This window comes from Lolium perenne, chromosome 2 (assembly GCF_019359855.2).
Source record: "Lolium perenne isolate Kyuss_39 chromosome 2, Kyuss_2.0, whole genome shotgun sequence".
Taxonomy (NCBI): Eukaryota; Viridiplantae; Streptophyta; class Magnoliopsida; order Poales; family Poaceae; genus Lolium; species Lolium perenne.
The window spans coordinates 148,229,258-148,250,465 of NC_067245.2; the positions used below are offsets into that span (position 1 = coordinate 148,229,258).

General features: G+C 45.4%; 2 protein-coding genes across 2 annotated transcripts; both read left to right on the plus strand.

The window, feature by feature from the left end:
* Positions 1-1,858: 1,858 nt before the first annotated feature.
* Positions 1,859-4,781, plus strand: LOC127322074 (phosphoacetylglucosamine mutase). The gene is made up of 8 exons (XM_051351024.2): positions 1,859-2,406; positions 2,731-2,850; positions 2,941-3,083; positions 3,168-3,419; positions 3,509-3,924; positions 4,032-4,207; positions 4,293-4,389; positions 4,486-4,781. Exons 1-8 carry the CDS (start codon positions 2,071-2,073, stop codon positions 4,626-4,628), a joined length of 1,683 nt encoding a protein of 560 aa, XP_051206984.1. The 5' UTR covers positions 1,859-2,070; the 3' UTR covers positions 4,629-4,781.
* Positions 4,782-16,172: 11,391 nt separating this feature from the next.
* LOC127322090 (hydroxyproline O-galactosyltransferase GALT6) lies at positions 16,173-20,029 on the plus strand. Its single transcript, XM_051351047.1, has 7 exons — positions 16,173-16,997; positions 17,083-17,315; positions 17,506-17,793; positions 17,887-18,015; positions 18,114-18,287; positions 18,942-19,049; positions 19,377-20,029. The coding sequence occupies exons 1-7, from the start codon at positions 16,214-16,216 to the stop codon at positions 19,581-19,583; spliced, it is 1,923 nt and encodes a 640-aa protein (XP_051207007.1). The 5' UTR covers positions 16,173-16,213; the 3' UTR covers positions 19,584-20,029.
* Positions 20,030-21,208: the final 1,179 nt, after the last annotated feature.

Genomic DNA, 21,208 nt, shown 5'->3' on the forward strand with positions numbered 1-21,208 from the left:
ACCTGCAAACCAAGGATGGGTATCCTCCCATTAGTGCCCTGATTGGTGGACATTTTCCGAAAAAGCAAAATTTTATTGCTCCAAGGATGGCAACATCTTCTTGTTCGATACTTAAGATCTAAGATTTCCAGGCGAGCTCATCCACTTGGAAGAGTAAACCGTGGGCTCCATGCAGATGAAACAAATCTTTCATGATGGATCATGAACTCCATTGTTTCTACTGCTATTTCCAGCCATATGTCTAACCAGTTTTCTGAAACAAAAAACAACAAACTATAGTTCTGAATAATTATGTTCTTAGAGTTTGGAACACAATACAGAGCATGTCTAAAGTTACAATAGCTATCCACAGAGAGGACATGAAGAACCCCAACAAGCGCCATTGCCACCGAGCAGCTTTCTGGATAGAAGCAGTCCGACGTCGCCGAAGAGGAGCGGCACCCAGACCTAGCAACCCTGAAGTCTCAAACCATACCCATCCAGCAAACAAATCATCCTCCTCGGACCACCGGTGTTGCCGCCTCAAAGCAAGGCACCAGGCAATGTTTGACTACTGTACAAATTCACATGGACTTTGAAATAGCGTTGTGGCAGACACCATTGTTGACATAGACACCGCTAAGGCATGGGCGAAGCTGATGGACAAAAATCCAGCAGCGTTGCAATTGCACCGCCTCGCTGACAACACCTGGGAACCTAAATCCGCCATACCAGATCGGAGGAGAGGCAGTCATGAATCCCATGGATCCTTCGCTGCAATTATCTAGAATTTCGTCATGACACCACCATGACTGCGCGGGGCACATACAACACTCAACTCTTAAGGGTTACACTGTTTAGCAATTAGCACAGCAAAATCTATGTTTGTCAAAGCTTATCTACAAACTAATCTAGAATCAAAATGATAAGCAATGTCTATGACCATAATCCTTTTACAATTTAAAAGTCACAACTTATAGCTAAATAATATAAATGTGTGATATGCCAAAATATGATACAGTATCTGAATTAGTACTGATATCTTGCACTAAATGTGGGTATGGCACAGTACATTGCTTAAGGGGACAAATTCAGAGAAGACGTCAGGAGGACAAATCGATTGCAGGCAGTTCCATGGAGCATTAAGGGAATAGGGGAGAGCACCAGAATAACAAGAAATATACCGCAACGCCACACAAGGGAATAGGGAAAAAAACAAGATCATAGAAAAAACATGAGGGAAATAATCTTCTTTACATCCGGCGACAATACTGCGACCTTGACATATAGGAAAATCAAATCATAACTGCTAGGGCGAGGGCTAAAAATCATCCGGCAACTCGCAGATCCATTGCCGGGGTGAGCGGGATGGACCTGAATCAAGCCGTGATATGAACTGGGAAAGGATGGGGACCTAGCTGAGAGCGAGAGGGCCAAGGAAGTCAATCGACCATGGGAGGTGACAACCGGAGCCGCCGCACGCCGCCCTAGCTCTGGCGCCGTCTGCTCCACGAGGCTCCAGCGCGTCGTCTCGTTTGCCGTTGCTTCATTACGGGAGAGGGAGGTGGGGGAACAGGTTTTTTTGAATCGTGGGGGAGGTGGTGGGCTGCCGTGCCCATCTCTCCTACTGTCCACTGATGGAAACCGATATTGGTTGGATCAACGTGTCCTAGCTCTGAAGATTCTACGACAGCTTCGGCCTACAGGACGGGAGCCACGTCGAGCTGAACAATACGATAGATTCTACAAACAGCCAATCGGTAACACGCGTGCTAGTAGGCCCATCGAAAGTGACACCCAAATCCACCACAGGGGCGCAGAACCCTGGGAGCTTAGTGCTCTTAGAAGATGTGTTTCTTAAAATAAAGACAGAGATCCACGCACTTCCCACTCCGAGTCAACTCTGACCTCCCCGTCGCCCCGAGCTCCAGTCCGACCCAAGGCGACTCTAATTTTTTTTCGTGATCTATCCACCGCCGTGCCCAAGCGCTGCCGTCTCACGGCGTCGCCACCGTCGCCGTCGCCTCGCCGTTCCTGTTCTACCCATCGCTTCCCTGCCGCGGCACACCATCTAGATCCACCCTTGCTGGCATGGCCGACCCGGGAGGCGAGCAGCGCGCCGCCCTGCTTGCCGCGGCGTCCCTCTTCCCCGTCCCCGATGGCGCCAAGTTTTCCTACGGGACGGCGGGGTTCCGCGCCGAGGGGAGCACCATGGCCCCCGCGGTGTGCCGGGCCGGGATCGTGGCGGCCCTGCGCTCGGTGAAGCTGGGCGGCGCTGCCGTCGGGCTCGTCATTACGGCGTCGCACAACCCCGTCGGCGATAACGGCGTCAAGATTGTGGACGCCGACGGCGGCATGATGTCGCAGGCCTGGGAGCCCTTCTCCGACGCCCTCGCCAATGCCCCCACCCCGGACGCCCTCCTGCAGGTAGGCGTGCCACATCTCTGCAACAAGATCAATTAAGCTAAATTGTATCCTGTAGTCCTTCATACTCAAAGATGTTCCCCTTTCTCTTAGGTTGATTTGATGATGCTTCAGTTTGTTGGATATTAACAAGTATAGTGATGCTAGTTATGGTACTGCACTGATAATGCTCGAATTCTAAACCAGGATGCCTAAGTTTTATTACTATCATTGAATTGGACTACTGGGACGGTTTATCTCCTGCCTAAGATTTCCACTTCGTCCAGATATCTTACGTACTATCTACCTTCTCGACCTCAGTTTGCCCTGGTCTTTGTTCACATGCAGCTGGTGCTTCAGTTTGCAAAGGATGAAGGGATTACACTTGGGGAAGGTCACTCAGCACAAGTGCTGCTGGCAAGAGACACGAGGCCTACTGGAGAGTACCTACTTGATGTTGCAACGAAAGTATGGTACTATTAACATCCTCTCTTCTAGTACCCGAGATATCTATTGGCACAGTCAATCTAATTACTTATCTGAAACTTTGTTATGAAGGGGATAAATGCAATAGTAGGTTCAGTTGCACTTGACATGGGGATCCTAACAACTCCGCAGCTGCACTGGATGGTTCGGAATAAGAACAGGGGCCTGAAATCCTCTGAAGAAGATTATTTTACACAAATTACTGAGTCATTCAGGTTATTTTCAAGCCATTCCAATATTTACAGTAAGCTATAGAGATATTGATTTGTTTGCTGAACAGTTTTATTGAATTGCCACAGACATTTGTTGGAATTAACTCCTGATGATAAAGGTAGTGATAAGCTGATGGAGAAACTAATTGTGGATGGGGCAAATGGTATTGGTGGGTTGAAGCTTGAAGAAATAAAGCCAAAACTGGCCAGATTAGACATTGTTGTGAGGAATTCAGGTAAAAAAGGAGAAGGAATACTAAATGAGAGGTGTGGTGCTGACTTTGTTCAAAAGGAGAAGGTACATCCTCTTGGATTCACTCCTAACGATGTTGGTGTCAGGTGAGTGTTGTGGTTACAATTTAACTCTGCCATACGTTCACATCTTTTATTGGCAGATGCTTATGTGGACATTCTGATATATCATTCAGGTGTGCAAGTTTTGATGGTGATGCAGATAGGCTTGTTTATTTTCGCATTACATCACCTAGCAGCATTGTGATTGATCTTGTTGATGGTGACAAGATACTATCACTATTTGTCCTCTTTATTAGAGAACAGTTAGATATTGTGAATGGAAAAGACCATCAAGACAACCAAGCATTGCCTACGAGGTTTGGTGTAGTTCAAACTGCTTATGCAAATGGAGCATCAACAGAGTTTCTCAAAAATCTTGGTCTTGAAGTTGCCTTCACTTCAACAGGAGTTAAATATCTCCATAAGAAAGCTCTAGAATATGATATTGGTATCTATTTTGAAGCCAATGGACATGGGACAGTCTTATTCGCTGATGAGTTTGTCTCACGGCTGGAGTCTTTGGCCAGCGAACTTTCTTCCAAAGCTGCAGGTAAGCTGTTCACGGCTTGTGCAATGTTCTTTTTTCATCAATTTTAGCTCGTGGTGTTGTTTTTACCATGTTGATCTTATATGCCCTCTCAATAACTTTTCCCTTAGGTTCTCCACAGCACCATGCTACCTTGAGATTGTTGGCAACAACTCAGTTGATTAATCAAGCAGTCGGTGATGCTCTAAGTGGAATGCTTCTAGTGGAGGCTGTTTTACAACATAAGAGATGGTCATTACAGAACTGGTGTGACATATATACTGATCTGCCGAGTAAACAACTTAAGGCAAGTTGTTGCTTCTGTAATCAGTGCAGTATTCATCTACTTTCTAGGACAAGTTTCTCATGACTATTTTGATTATGCAATGTAGGTTAAAGTTAAAGATCGTGCTTCGATTGTTACAACTGATGCAGAACGAAAAGTTTGCCAACCATCTGGCTTGCAAGAATTGATAGATAAGGAAGTTGGTGAGTGATGTCTTACTCGATTACATGATATATTTCCGTTGGATTTAGTACCTAAACATTGGTGAAAGTGCACTAAATTACGAGTTTTCGTTGCAGCTAATTACTCTCAAGGGCGATGCTTTGTACGGCCATCGGGAACTGAGGATGTGGTACGAGTTTACGCAGAGGCGTCTACGGTGGAAGCAGCTGATAGCCTTGCAAAATCTGTGGCACAGCTTGTTGAACGCATTCTTGGGTAGTGTTGCATTTTTTCCTTGGTTTGCTTCTTCTTTTCTGAAAGGCGTAATGTTCTTCTCATTGCGGTAACGTTTTGAAGAATCTGGACATCATTTTGTGCATGTGCAACTCTTTATTCATTTTTATCGTAGGAATATATGTAGAGACTTCTCTTAGTTTAGGGACGAGGATTTGGTGGTCGCAGAAACCGGCGTCCCTGTTTCTAAGAACACATAATACACAGAACTCCCTCGGTCTCAAAATAACTTGATTAAACTTTATCTAGATATACATAAGTTATTTTAGGATCGAGGGAGTACTTTTTTTAATTGTGTTTTCCAATACCAGACATGATAATTTTACATGCTTTCGTAACTTTGTTACAATGATCAGCCCGGTGATCGCGCCCAGCGATTGACTGCAGTATTGCACAGGCACTAGGCCCAAGCTCAGTGGCATACCCTCTCCATCTCGAGGTCAAACGAAGATATGGAGTCCGGCTCGTGAGCGAAAAACACCAATCTCGGACAGGTTCATGTGGTAGTGGCACGATATTGTCAACTCTTTTCGCTGATGCTGTGTGTTTGGTTGCGTAGAAACTAGGCTCGGAATTGGAATTGGGGCCAAATGAGCAAATTCAGCCGTTTGGTTTGCGCTCGGAATTGGGGCGTGGAAACTGGGCTCAATTCCGAGCCCCCCACCCGCGCGTGTAACGGTTCGCTCCAATCTTTCTGAGGTTGGGACCTCGGAAACGCTCAGAATCTCCTCCCTCGCTCGCGTACCCCTTCGTCCCCCTTCGTCCCGCGATAGAAAAACGAGCGAGCTCGCTCGGGCCGCCGCCACCGCGAGCTGCTGCAGCCGGCAACCGGCGCCAGTACGACCTCCCGTCCTTGGCGCCTCTCCTCCCTGGCGTCCCTCCCCTCCCTGGCGTCCCTCCCCTCCCTGGCCTCCCTCCTCCACGCCCTCCCCTCCCTGGCCTAACCCTAGATCGCGGGCAGACCAGAATGGCGGCGGGAGAGTCAACGCCGGCGGCGGCTCTCCACCCCCCTCCGAGCCTCTCTGTTGCGTCGTCCTCTCCCCATCTCCGCCCTCCTCCGAGCCTCTCCGATGACGGCGACCTCTCCCCAGCCTCTCCATGGCGTCATCTTCACCGGCTCCGGCGGCGGCGATAAGGGGAACGGCGGCCTCACCGGCGGCGGCGATAAGGGGAACGGCGGCCTCACCGGCGGCGGCGGTAGGGGGCATGGCGGTCGATGGCGGTATGGGGAACGGTGGCCTCACCGGCTCCCTGCCTCGATCTCCAAATCGTGGAGGCAGTGAAGTGCTTTTTTTTATTCTTTGATTTCTTTTTTACCTAAACAAACCCAGAAAATTATTATGTGTGTGCTAGGTGTAGACATAAACTCAACATGAATTTAAATTGCCAAATTCAACAAAACATCAAATTCCATAGTTTGTACATCCAAACAGGATTTGGAATTGGTTACACCCTTTTGATTTCAACAGCAATTTCCATACACATCCAAACAACAGAATCGAATTAGAAGCCAATTCATTTCCATCTTGGATTTGGAATCTTAGTCCAATTCAATTCCATGCCAACTTTCTATGCAACCAAACACAGCATGACAGAAATTGAACCAAAACTCACGAGTAAGGCCTTGTTTACTTTTCACGTATTTTCCTTCCCAATGGGTATGGGTATGGAAGGGGATTTGGTGTTCACCCAATCCCCTCAAATACCCTTCTCCAAAAATACACTAGTATGATGGAGAGTTTTTGATTTAGGCAAAAAATGTGGGGATGGAAGAGGATGAGAGGGGATATCTCGGGATTATTTGGTTCAAAATCGGAGAAGTAAACGGGCTAGTGGGAATTTTTCAGGATACGAAATAATCCCCTCCCATCCCCATAAATACCTTAGAAGTAAACAAGGCCTAAAGGGGCATTGCGCTAGAGCAATCGGCCACGCCATTGAGCTAGACGCCATGAATTGGCCGCGTCGAAGCGGTAGCCGCCCCCTTCTGGTAGCCGCCCCCCTTCTGGTAATTTAGAGAAAGCCGCCCCGAATCGACAGCGGTAGCCGCCGCCCTTCAACCTCGCCGGCTGTCGGTTCCTCGATACTCCACGGTAAATTTTCTTCCATTTCTCTATGTTTTCTTTTTGCAAAAACAGTACAATCAAAGCGGTCAAACATACGCGCGGACACTCACTCCTATGAACGTACACACGCACACCTACCCAATGAGCACTTTCGAGAGACTGCGTTGAAGAATTGATCCGGCGGATCTTGAGATTGACGAAATCAACACACTTCGCCTTTATGAGACACTAAAGTGTCCTGCCTTCCTAATCATCCAACGTCATGTTAGAGAAAAACTCTATGTTTTAATTTCTCCGGTAGATTTTGGCTAGATTTCTTGTGGCGTTCGAATTTTACATAGGAGTTTTGCGCGTATTGTAAATGAGTTCAACCTTGAGTCTCAATGCACCATTTTTTTCTTTGAAGACTCGTCCTCCTTGGGTATTGAAGAGTTGCTCGACAACGATACTGTGCAAATGATTGTGACCCTCGCCGCGACGGAGCTCGAGATAGAAAGAAAAAAAAAGCGGCGAGGACCCACCGCATAGCCATCGTTGCATCTCTCGGGACCACGCGCTTGGCCACAATATGCTTATGCAACATTATTTCGCCAACGTACCTACCTATTTGGCTCATATCTATCGTTAGGCGCGTAGAGAACTTTTTGTGGAGATTGTGGAAGCTTGCGAGGCCAAGTCTCGCTTTGTTTACTCGCCGGAGGAACGCGGCCGAACTTATTGGGTTTTGTGAGTATTAGAAGATCCGGGGAGCTATGTGAGTGATTGCATATGACATCGAACCACGCGGTCGAGTATCTTCACATTGGTGAAATACTACTCTGAAGTGTGCGAGGTCATGATCCAGGTCTTCGATCCAGAGTATGTCCGGCCTCCCAACGAACGGAATACGATGAAGATCAATGAGGAAAGAGTTTGGATGAATATGCTTGGGAGCATTATAGTTGGAAGAATTGCTCAAAGGCATAGCATAGATAGTGCCGTGAAAAAGAGTCAGTTGTGCTTGATAGCTAGTAGTGATGCGCTGATGCCCTGGCTTGCAACTATATGGTTACTGGATATGCCTACATAACGAGCTACTATCGTATCTACAACATCTATACTTCATGGTTAATATTTGTGAAGACCATCCCAAATCCAACAACAAGAAAGCAAGCTGAATTTGTCAAGATTCAAGAGACATGCCGAAAGGATATTGAGAGAGTTTTGAGTGTTTTGCAAGCTCAATCTACTATTGTTTGAGGTCGTGCTCGTTTCTGGGATAAGAAAATCCTCAACAACATCACTACGCCATGTATGACTCTCTACAACATGATCTTTAGGAATAAGAGAAATTTAACTTCCAGTTCATGTACGATAATGCCGGTAGTTGTGTTAAGCCAACAATAAAATCCGATCGTATCCAAGAATTTTTTAGATACCAGATTGAAGACTCGGTTGCATGGACAATAGTCTTCCAGTTCTATTAGTTTAATTTAATATAAATTCACGTGTGATTTGAACTACTATTTATATGAACTTTGTCAATCTGGGGTCTGTTTGGTTATTCGCATGGTTTTTTCCTGTTTTTGTGATTTGGCTCGCCAACTGCTGCGTGAGTGAAAATCGATTCTAGGCATGTTTGTGCACTTAGTTTGGTTCCCAACACTGTTTTTGGGTGCACTTTTTGGTTCAGTGTTTGATAGCCCACAACGGACAAGAATACGGTAACTAGAGGGAAAAAAGGCGTTTGGTTATGTGCAAAAACTCGCTTACCGGCTACCATTTCAAACTTGGTGATGTTACCATCCTAACGGCTAGGAACACACAAAGCACACAAAACACACAGACATTGACACCTAACAACAAATTAGTAAGCAGGTTTCATGTACACTTGCGTTCACAATCAGGAGTTCAGAGGAATACCCCTCATCAAAAGCTTCCACATGCTTCCAATGCCACTAGAGCAACTAGGATTTAACCCCAGATCAAAAGCCACGACATAAGTAGCTAGGCGTGTCCATCAGTGTTTCACGCAAACTAAGACTACATACTTACATAGACAGATATACATATTAACACTGGCAGTCGGCGACTAGCCGTGGTCAGGGCAGGCGTAGGTCTTGTAGGTGGAGATGTTGTGCTTGTAGATATTCAAACTTCAGGCCAAATGCTTTGATCTTGAACTCCAGCACTCCAGGTCGTACTTGTAGACGACCACCGGCTAGTTCCTCCTCAGCACCACCTGCCCGTCGTGATAATTGACCTGCACCCACTTGTCGTACCAGCGACAGGCTAAGATGGCCACCTTACGCGACCGACGTATTTTGAGCCACTCCCTAAAGTCGTCCTGAATGCTGGTGGAACGACGAGCATGTGCAAGTCGTTCACGTCTAGTTCGACACAGAAACGGCGGGGGATGATGGGCCTAGGCAGGTGGCCGATCTTGGGCCTTGCCCCCACCGCTAGAGGTGGCCGCGAAGCAGCCTCGATCCTCCTCGGCACCACCGGCTTTAGCGTCTTAGTCCATCGATTGAGCACCAGCTTGTCCTGGTACCCAGGTGGAGGATGGCAGCCCCTTCCTACCGTGTTACACTCCAACTTGACGACCTTTGTTAGCAGATGAACAGATAAGTCAGTGCACACTCGAAGGAACTAATCCAGTTCATGTCCATGTCGATGCAGACCATGAACATAGCAATGATGTGCATGATGAAGCTATTGCAGAGCTTGGCGAGGCTCTGAAATGGCTAGATGTTGGACAACATTGCTAGGTTCATGCTCCGTAATGCCACTGACATAACAATTGAGAGCATGAAACGATGCAACATGCCCAGAAAAAGTATAATCCCAAATTGGGGAAAGTCCAATCAAACTATAATCGAACATTGTCCGTACGAATCTACAACAGATCAAATAAGTATAGACCGAAAGAAGCAAAATAATGGCCGTGCGGATGCCGGTTAGGCAAAACTCAACCGCCGTTCATCCCTACCAAACCCTAACCGCACATCGAATCTAATAGATCGAGGTCTTACTGTGGTCAAATCTGGTGCAGTAGTTGCCAATGAAGATCTAGGATCTTGCGATGAAGGTCCTGGAGTCGTCGACGAAACTCGGCGTGCCTGCGATGGGGCAGTGACGCCGGCGAAAAAATCTCCACTAGCTCGACAAGGGTTGGTCCGACGAACGCTGATGCCTTTCCCGCGGCCGCACTCGAGGCACCGGGCTCCGATGGCGTCGCCGTGGCCGACGATGGAGCTCTGAGAGCCTTCGCCAAATCGAAGTCGTTGGTCGTCCCCAACATTTGGATTTGGTTCGTTGCCCAGCGTTTCTGCGCGGATTGAGCCCGCACAACGAAGGGCTTCAGCGGCGGAGCAGGGGGTGGAGGAACGCCAGCCATGCCGGAGGTGCAGATGAGGTGAGAGAGGGGTTTTTGGATGGTGAGGGGAGTGGTGTGGGAAGTTAACGTGCCACGTTCCATCTCCCGTGCTTCCCAACGTGTGCAGAGGAGAGGGCTGCACCTCCCGAATAGAGCGTGCCTCACGGACTAACATTTAAACTGCTTTAAAACTCGCACGGTGAAGAAAAATGGTGCAAGTAGGCCAACGAAACGGACCAAATTCTTCTCCTCGCGTGCGAGAAATCTTTGCGCGAGCAACCAAACCAAACAGGCCCGTGTAGCCTGTAGGCCTGTTCGCGCGTCCGTTGGTACGTGTACAAGGTACACATGCGAGGGCAGTGCGCTCGGCCGCGTGCTCCCCCACTTTGCGGCGGAAAACGCAATCGCTGCGGAAAGTAGTTTGGACTTTGGACGGTGCCGGCTCTAGTTTAATTTGTTCCTGATCAAACCACTCTACCCTCTAGCCATGCCCAGTGGCCAGTGTGTCATGAACCGATCGAAAGGGTTCATAGTGTGTGATCTGGTCCTCTGCCACTCCACACTACGCCAGTGGAATGTCGCCAGACCAACGATCAGCTACCACTAATCCTAGTATCTATCCAACACTCTCGCAAAAAAAAGTATCTATCCAACACGCCGCAAGACCCAAAACCTGATTCATTCACTTCTTTTCGCCAAATTGTGATTGATCGATGTACTCAGTCGTATGACCTTCCCACTGTATCCAACTCGTTTGCCAAGCACCAAGCTTTCCACGGCAAGTCGTCACATGAGTTTGGCACCTCCTAAGACCGGTAACCGTCCCAAACGGATGCCAAGCAGTAGCAGTGCCTGCCGTGCGTTACCCAAGAGTGCTATAACAAGCATTCGGAGTAGTAGCACTAGTGACGCATTACCATGTGAAAAATGCATCCTTACTAAGTAACGGCAATGAATAGGAAAGAAGTTTCGCGTGTGCAACTTGATAAAAAGGATTTGAATTGAATGAACTGACCGTATGACTCAAGATGCAAGTGGCTGCTGTACAATGTGACACGATTTTGTAGTACGTAAATGCTTGCTCCAAATGCTTGATCGATTGCCGAACAAAAGTACTGTATTACGCATACATTCCAAGTGCATCTTAATTGTACCAACCACTAGGCGTGTCATTAGCACGATGGTATTGCGTAGAAGGATGCATCCGTAGCAGCTCAGAAAGGTTGTACGACATGAGCCGGTCTGCAAAACGATGTGCACATTGTCATGGAGAGTCGCTAATTTGATACACCTCTTCTACTTTGCAATCTAGTAATCCATTGGCTAATGCTGCTCCTATTTTGTGGCAAGGATTAGCAAGCAAGAAATTGTGGCGAGAACTAACAAGTGAATAATGATGTACTCTCTTCGATCCATAATACGTGTTGAAAATTTAGTATAAAATCAATTTTACACTAAATCTCTGATATTTATTATGGATCGGAGGGAGTAGCATGATCGGTGTGCTATAGCTTGTACTCCCTTCAACCGATTTAATACGGAAGTGTGTTAAGCAGCGTCAATTAAATAGGAACATATGTAGTAAGTGCTATCATATTCCTGCACGCGCTGGTGTTTTTGTATGATCAGACACTTGTTATCTCTGGCCGCAACTAATCACCCATCACAAATCGATGGTATCTTTCAGTTGCTCCGCTCAAGCAACTGCTCTCTTTTGTAGACCCTTTTATTCTTTATAAATAGAATTAAAAATATACAGTGGGTAGGAGAAATGCATGGTGACTCTCGGGTGCCACACACCTTCATACTTAGAAAAATAAAAAAATAAAAAAAGATTAAAAAATTGAACTTTTTTTGAAAACAAAATGATCAAGTACTGTACTTTTATAAAAATATTTTCCTAGGGAATTACTTTCATTGTATTCTGGGTAAAAAAAAACTGAAAACGCCCCATGACCAGGTACTATTCACTATATATTCATCATAATTTTATTTTTCGTTTGCCCCGAAGACCATAGGAATCATTTCTTTTCCAAACATTTTTTTGCGAGTACAAACTTGATCTTCCTTGATTTTCAGGAGATTCAACTTTTTTTTTGCCTTTTTTAAATTACTATAATTTTTTAGGTGTATGGAGGTGTGTAACACCCGAGAGTCAAAAAGTTTGCCATGCAAGCTCCCCTTCCACCTCCACGACCTCACTACACAGTTGATGACCATTGCTTGTAGCATCGTCAGACAAAACAAAAGAGGAGGTTAGCTTGATCACGATTTGTTCTCCCACAAGCTTCTTTGTACCACCTAGTCGCCCTCCCTTTACCAGCCATGGCAGACATCACATAGGTGGTTCTTCCTTTCCCATGCCCTTCTTTTGGTCACTGAGGCATTAGACAACCTCCAGAAACTCTCTTCCGCCACTGACACCCCCTCACGCAAGCTCCTGCACCTCGCCTACAAAATCTCGCGACCACAATCGGTCGTTGTTCTCGTGACCTTTCCTCTAGTTGTCTTGGAGTCCACGCAAAGCCACCGGCCGGTAGATGGGGGGGAGGGAGGGATAGGGGTTAGATGTCAAGGGGCAAAGCATGAGCGTAGGTGGACAGGGACGAAAAAATGATCGAAGAAATAAAAGGAAATTTCATCCAACTAACGAGATGTCCTACATGGAAGAAAAATATAAAGGTTGCGCCATAGGGAGTGTGATATTCCATGCACTCAAAAGCCTCTATAAAATTTTAGAGAGCCCGTTGAAACCATTATATACTCTTAAATAATTATTGATGCTATGTTTGTAGGGTGTCTACTAGAGTAGCTCTGACATTTTTAACCATTTGGGGTGATCTTTTTTTTTGTTTTGTTGAGATAGCATTGGGTTGATTTTGATTACTACTCTAGAAACACAATACATTGTTCTTTTTTATTTCTTTTTATTCATTATTTGCTTTCTTTCTATCCTTGTTACAGGATGCACACCGTTTTGTCACGATGGAAAATCCTAGCCCCTAATTGTTTGTTGACACTATGCAAAAATGCTTCCGCATATATATCGAGCAATTGATTTCTGCGGTAGATTGATAAACATGGCGGTAATATTCCATGGCGAATGGAGAGCAAGACAAAAAATGGAAAGTCTTAAATGACTACAATAATATCGCTCAAGGATCGTCATCACACTTTCTTGCTCATAGCTCACATAGTGCCATTTGTTTTCATTAGTACACCTATTGTAGTTCACAAAAAATGAAGTGATCATTGAATACGCGATAACATCGTAGTGATAATCTATGTATTTAAATATGCTCTTGAGCCAACTAAACTGGTACGCGAGATCAATAAACATAGGCGATCAAGAGGCAGCGACTGCTATCCAGGGTTCTTTCTCTTGGTCGGCGATGTCGTTGATCCGCTCCATCTGCGGTGGCGTTGGGGTCTTGGAGGTGTGGTGGACCACGACTCCTCGTTGGTGGGAGTGTTTTGGTTCTTTGCCTAGGTTGTTTTATAGTGTATTTTTTCATGATGGTGATGCGGCGGCTACATCCTGAAATTAGAATAAAGTTCTCATCATCCTATCCTCGCTTCGGTGTTGCCTCTAGCGTTCGCAGAGTGCGCGTGGACTAGTGTGCCCAACGGATCTCCTGGGATCCAATTATTTTCTGCATTTGTTGGTATGGTTTTAGCACACCGATTTTTCCTCTATCTTCTACAACAAATTCTAATTCAATAGGCTTGGCTGCAATGATAGAGTCCCACCCTCGGCTGACACTAATATTTGTAATCATCGCTAGGTGGTTTAAGTAACTATTTTTTAGATGGTTTGTACTATTGTTGATGATTGCTAATAGATAGATTAAATTTGTATGGTTGCTGATGTGGTAGCTAGTAACCCGTAAAGATATGCATATGTTTGTATTGTTGTAGATGCGGTAGCATTTGTAGTAACCCATAAAGATATGATCGATATGTTTGTATTGTTGTAGATGCTCTAGCATTTGTAGTAACCCATAAAGATATGCATATATGTTTGTATCGTTGTAGATGCGCTAGCATTTGTAGTAACTCATACACTCAAAAATATAAAGGTTGCACCATAGGAAGTGTGATCTTCCATACACTCAAAAGTCTCTATAAAATTTTAGAGGGCCAGCTGAAACCACTATTTACTCTTAAATAATTATTGATGCTATGTTTGTAGGGTGCCTACTAGAGTAGCTCTAACATTTTTAACCATTTGGTGTGATTTTTTGTTTTTGTTTTGTTTTGCGATAGCATTGGGGTGGTTTTGATTACTACTCTAGAAACACAAGACATTGTTCTTTCTTTATTTCTTTCTTTCTTTCATTAATTATTCTCTTTGTTTCCTTGTTACAGGATGCACACCGTTTTGTCATGGTGGAAAATCCTAGCCCCTAATTGTTTGTTGACACTATGCAGAAATGCTTCACGCATCTATATCGAGCAATTGATTTCTGCGGTAGATTTGATAAACATAGTGGTAATATTCCATGGCGAATGGAGAGCAAGAAAAAAATGGAAAGTCTTACATGACTACAATAATATTGCTCAAGGATCGTCATCACACTTTGTTGCTCATAGCTCACATAGTGCCATTTGTTTTCATTAGTACAACTGTTGTAGTTCACAAAAAATGAAGTGATCATTTAGATAACTCGTAATGATAATTTATGTATTAAAATATGCTCTTGAGCCAACTGAACTGGTACGTGAGACCAATAAATAGAGGTGATCGGGAGGCAGCGACTGCTATCCAACGTTTTGCCCCTTGGTCGGCGATGTCATTGATCCACTAGATCTGCGGTGGCGTTGGGGTCTTGGAGGTGTGGTGGACCACGGCTCCTCATTGGCGGGACTGTTTTGGTTCTTTATCTAGGTTGTTTTATAGTGTTTTTCATGATGGTGATGCGGCGGCTACATCCTGAAATTAGAATAAAGTTCTCGTCATCCTATCCTTGCTTCAGTGATGCCTCTAGGGTTCGTAGAGTGCACGTGAACTCGTGTGCCCAGCGGATCTCTTGGGATCCCATCATTTTCTGCATTTGTTGGTATGGTTTTAGGCTCGTCTCTTTCGATCTACGATTTTTATCATTCACAATGCACTGGTCCTTTGAGGCTTTAGCACACCGATTTTTTCTCTGTCGACTGCAACAAAGTCTACTACAATAGGCTTGGTCCGGTTCCAGTGATGGAGGGGCAATTATAGAGTCACATCCTTGGCTGGCACTAATATTTGTTATCATCGCTATATTCATATTTGTAAAATTATTTTTTAGATTGTTTGTACTGTTGTTGATGATTACTAATAGATAGATTAAATTTATAGGGTTGCTGATGTGGTAGCCATTAACCCATAAAGATATGCATACGTTTGTATTGCTGTAGATACGCTAGCATAGCATTTGTAGTAGCCCATAAAGATATGCATATGTGATATGTTTGTATTGTTGTAGATGCGCTAGGATTTGCAGTAACTCATAAAGATATTCATGTAGAGGCGCTTAGCATTTGTAGTAGTGGCTAGATGGCCCAAAGCATAAAGGTATGCACAATGCATATGCACATGCGCTAGTAATCCAGATCCTGAAATCGAGATTAAAATGGTGTGTTACCCTTGGAGATGACCGAAATTTGAAGAGAATTTGGGGAAAATTTCGAAACCGCCGCCAAACGACACAAGACAGCCTCGTCCCTTGGAAGCAGCGGTCTGCGTCCACGCGGCCACGCCCCGGTTGTCCTCGCCTCAATCCACGTGTAACCGGCCGCCCTATTTGTTTTCCTGAAATCGGTCCATACACCATCGCCGCCCTCCCGCCTCCACAACCCAAATTCTAAAAGCATTACGGTCCACGCACCCGGTCCAGCCACCAACTCTGTCATGCAAACCCCCGACGCGACCATTATAATCTGCAAAGCTCCGAACCGGCAATGGCACTGTAGCCAAAGTAACGCAGCATTTCGTCTCCTTCTTTAATTGAATCGAATGTGTGTTTAATTCCCTTCCCTTGTTAATTACTCCTCTTCTCCCCCTTCCGCGCCTCTCCTCTTCGGAAACCCCCCCTCGCCGTGCTCCCGCCATCCCCCGTGACGACGCAACCTCCTTCGCGTAGGGCTAGGGTTCGGATTCCCGGCGGAATGCGGAGGCCGCCGCCCGCGGGGGCGTCCTGCCGCCGCCGCGCGATCGAGGGGCTGGCCACCGCGCTCCTCCTCTACGCGCTTCTCGTCTTCCTCCTCGAGTCGCCGCTCGTCTCCAACCCGACACCGGACGCTGCCACTGCCGCCGGGTCGCGCCCTCCTCTCCACCTGCACCGCGCCGAGGACCGCGCCGCCCCCGCGCGCCCCGACAAACAGCCCCATCCCGCCTCCGCCTCCGCCAGCCTCTCGCGCATGGTCTCCGGCCTCCACCTCCGCCTCCTCAACTCCTCGCGCTCCGGGCCCCTCCGCCGCCCGATAGCCGACGCCGTCGCGGCCGGCGCGCGCGTCTTCTCCCAGCTCCAGACCCTCCACCCGCCCGCCGCCGCCGCGCCGCCCTCCCGCGACGTGTGCGCGCAGTCCATCGTCCTAACCGCCGACGAGTTCCGCGAGAGGGGCCGCGTCGCGGAGCTGCCGTGCGGGCTCACTCTCGGCTCCCACATCACGGTGGCGGCGACGCCTCGCGCGGCGCACGCGGACGGCGACCCGAAGATCGCGCTGCTCAGGGACGGGGACCAGCCCATCATGGTGTCGCAGTTCATGATGGAGCTCCAGGGGCTTAACACGGTCGACGGAGAGGACCCGCCACGCATCCTCCACTTCAACCCGCGCCTCCGCGGCGACTGGAGCGGCAGGCCGGTCATCGAGCACAACACCTGCTACCGCATGCAGTGGGGCACGCCGCTGCGCTGCGAAGGCCGCAAGTCCCACACCGATGAGGAAACCGGTAGAATGAATTCAGCCATGTTTCTTCTGGTCTGGCGGATTCTCCTAGTACAGTAAATAAATGTGTAGAATGAATTCATGTGCAGTGGATGGTTTGTGCAAGTGCGAGAGGTGGATTCGGGACGACCAAGAGCAGCCTGAGGAGACCAAGGCGGTCTGGTGGCTCAACCGGCTCATCGGCCACAAGAAGGAGGTCAACATCGATTGGCCCTTCCCTTTTGTGGAGGGCAAACTATTTGTTCTTACTCTCAGCGCTGGAATGGAGGGGTACCATGTCAATGTGGACGGCCGGCATGTGACTTCTTTCCCTTACCGCACTGTAAGTGCATAATTACTTCATCCGTCTCATCCAGTTTCGAACAACAAATCCTGTCAAATGACTTTCATAGTCAGTGCTGGGATATACTATGCATTATTATTGTTCTAGTTCAAAGAATTGGTGGTTGGGGATACTGGATGCTGGGCCTACCATTGCAGTGAACATTTGTTTCTTGTTGCTTCTCTTGCAGGGGTTTGTGCTTGAGGACGCCACAGGATTGTCATTGAATGGGGACCTTGATGTGCAATCAGTGTTTGCTGGGTCCTTACCCACTACACACCCCAGTTTTGCACCACAGGATTATCTGGAGATGTCAACTCTTTGGCAGGCACCCCCTCTGCCTGATCACCCAGTTGACATTTTCATTGGCATACTCTCATCTGCCAATCATTTTGCTGAGCGTATGGGTGTCCGTAAGACATGGATGTCTGCTGTAAGCAAGTCACCAAATGTTGTTGCTCGCTTCTTTGTTGCACTGGTAAAATTCTTGAGCATAAATCCACACCTTTTTGTTTCCTTTTGTGTTCTGGAACATTATAACAGTTAAACTGATGAGCATTCTTATCTCCAGCATGGCAGAAGCGAAGTGAATTTCCAGTTGAAAAAGGAGGCAGAATTCTTTGGGGACATTGTTTTTGTGCCATTTCTGGATAATTATGACCTAGTTGTTCTCAAGACTCTTGCAATATTGGAGTATGGGGTAAGCAAAAACAATTTCTTATTTGGACTCATCCTTTTTTTGAAGTGCTATACCTGTTAGTTATTTTCTGACAATGACGGATAAAACTCTGTTTTCAGCTTCATGTTGTCTCTGCTAAATATGTAATGAAGTGTGATGATGATACTTTTGTAAGACTTGACTCAGTAATCACTGAAATTGTTAATGTGCCAAGTGGTACAAGTCTTTACATGGGGAATATCAATTTCCACCACAGGCCATTGCGCCAAGGGAAATGGGCAGTGACTTATGAGGTAAACCATACGTAGGATTTTCGTTTGGCTGCTGCTAATTCAGTTTTTTCCTCTTCTATTTTGTTTGGGACTCGTATATTTGTAACAAATAAACTGGGTTATATTCTGTCCACTGTCATCGATACCGTAGTATCTTAAGTGATTGAAAGATTGAAACAAAGTGTGTCGATATCAGGATATGAACATCTGACTGATGTGTCCATTCTTCTATGAAATACTGTTTGGTTTGTTAAATGTAAAATGGTCTTTCTATTGTCTACTTGAAGTGAAGTGAAGGATCATTTACTGTTAAGTGATGAGATGCCCTCTAAGGTGCTCATAATGGAAGCTGTGGGTCTTTGCTGGTTATTGTTAACTTGTTTAGCTATCTAAGCAGGACGATACTATTTTTCAGTCAACTAGGCTCCTTGTTTCTCGATTCCTTACTTTTTCTTGGCCTAAAGCCTTAAACCGTATCTCAACATTTAGTTGTATGATTATGAAAGTTGGAAGGAACCTTGCATTTTTCTCCCTACATTATTTTATCAGGGTAACGTAGTTATCTTTTACTTTACTTGTTATAGTTAACAGCACTTGTTTGGACTTCGAAATATTAGATACAGAGTTATCTTGATGCAAGCTTTTGATATTTCTAGTTTTTTTATCACTTCACAGGAGTGGCCAGAAGAAGAGTATCCAGTCTATGCTAATGGCCCCGGATATGTTATATCATCTGATATTGCTGCTTTTGTTTTGTCAGCATTTAGGAACAAGACGTTGAGGGTAAGATATTATAATTACCTTTTGAAATACTGCCTCAGTGCCATAATGTTCTTTATGCACTTGAATGGTTGAGCTTGCCAAAATACTATCAGATCACAATTTCAAAACTTCCTGTAATACCACTTTGGACCATAGGTCAGCAACGTAGCTACGGTTCTTCCATACTAGTTGAGTAATAACTGATAAGAACATTTGTGACCCCTCATTTAACGATGGTTAAATCCTGAATGGACTAGTGTGGAAATCTTTTCTCCACCTGTCGTCAGTACCTAATAGCAATTCATGGTAAGGAAGATATTTATTAATCTACCTTTGCCTGATGTGCAGCTCTTCAAAATGGAAGACGTGAGCATGGGTTTGTGGGTTGAGCAGTTCACTAGGACAAGGCACGTTCAATACGTTCACAACAGCAAGTTTTGTCAGTTTGGATGCATAGATGATTATTATACTGCACATTACCAATCTCCAAGGCTGATGTTATGTATGTGGCAAAAGTTGCTGGATGGAAAACCAGAATGTTGCAATGCGAGATAACAGTAATGGAACCAGTAGGGGTTGACTAGTTCTCTAGGCCATAGTGTCAATCTTCATTGTTCAAGAAATGATATGGTCTCACTGATGTTCATCACCACCCAGGATTGACTAATTATATCATGATGGTGCATTGTGCCTCTTGCCTATTGGGGATTGACATGTAGATATGATTTGCTGGGTATATTAAAGATGATTAACTTAGTTTTAAAAGTGTATTCCACCTCACCAGTACTCACTTTTGAACTAGATAGATAGAAGTTTGCAGCTATTCCAGGGGATGCCTAAAACTTCAGTCCTATGTAAATATGGAAACAGTTCAGTTCAGTTCAGTTGTTGCTACTTGCAGTACGGACATTAGTAGTTTCAGTCTTGACATGCTGAACACAAGCCGTCAGGTATGTGCGAGCACTCAGAAATTACAGGTCGCCTTTTGTTCTGGAATCTCATTAACTTTGGTTGTGACTTTACTTAAATTTTATTTAGTATTTTGTGGATTATAGTGCTATTTCTCATCAAGTTATACTGTGAAGTAAGATCATGGCAAATTTCTGAAGCTGCATTATCTATTTATCTTTAAAGAAAGGCTTTTGCATCAAACACATTTTGCTCTCATTAGATTGTCCTTGACTCACTAAACATGAATTTTGTACAGTACTTCCGAAAAAACTGGCACCCTCATGCGATGGTTTCCAGTTGAATTGTAGATAACTAGAGGTGGTAAACTTTCTTATGGATTTTCCATCGTAGTTTGGTTAAGTGAAAACTCGTATTGTTTACTGAGCCCTTAGGTTGATTTGCTCTTAGTACTGTCTACTGATCACTTGCAAGTTGCAACAAGGTAGTAGCACATGGATCCCTTCCTTTAAGAGCCTGCCTGCACATAAACTTCATCATCGCATAATTATGAACTTTCTAATTTCTGATAGCAGTCGGAGTATAGAGTTTGTACTGCACGCGTGGGCATTGACTGTATTCCTACGAAAGCGCTGCTCCAAAATCCAATGACCCCACGCACAGAAAAAGATCTGAAGAGAACGAAAGTAGAATTTGCTTTTGTACGAGGATATTATTCAAATATCCATTGAGTAGCTGGCAAGCATATCTCGTGTCTTTTTATGCTGTTTATCGCTGTTTTCTTTATGAACAGGGCACTGTGTTCTGTACCTTTTTTAACATTTTTCTTTCTCTCTCTCTCTCTCCATGGTAACAAATCTGATATTGAACTAGTATTGTTCTGCGGGGTTCATTGGTGTTAATGCAAGTTACTATTTGATTGTTTCTGTATGCAGTTTTGGTGCATCTAAAATTCATTTTAGGGCTATAAGGAAATCTTGATGTCTGGAACATTGCCGAACACAAAACTGTTATGTTGATATTTTGTTAAACTGCAGATGCCTGTGAGAATGACGTGTGGGTCCAGGCCTAGCATGTTTTGAAGACATCATTTTGTATTTTGTCTATAATAAACTGCGAACTGCTAGTTTTGCTCTTAACTTTTTAATGATTTTGGAATTTTTGGATTTGTTGGGACCAGGTCATAACCTCGTGCGGAGGGATGAACCAGGTCTACCTGGTATTGTAATGTGATGTTTGAGAAAGTTTTGATGGTGACGTACATATACTTT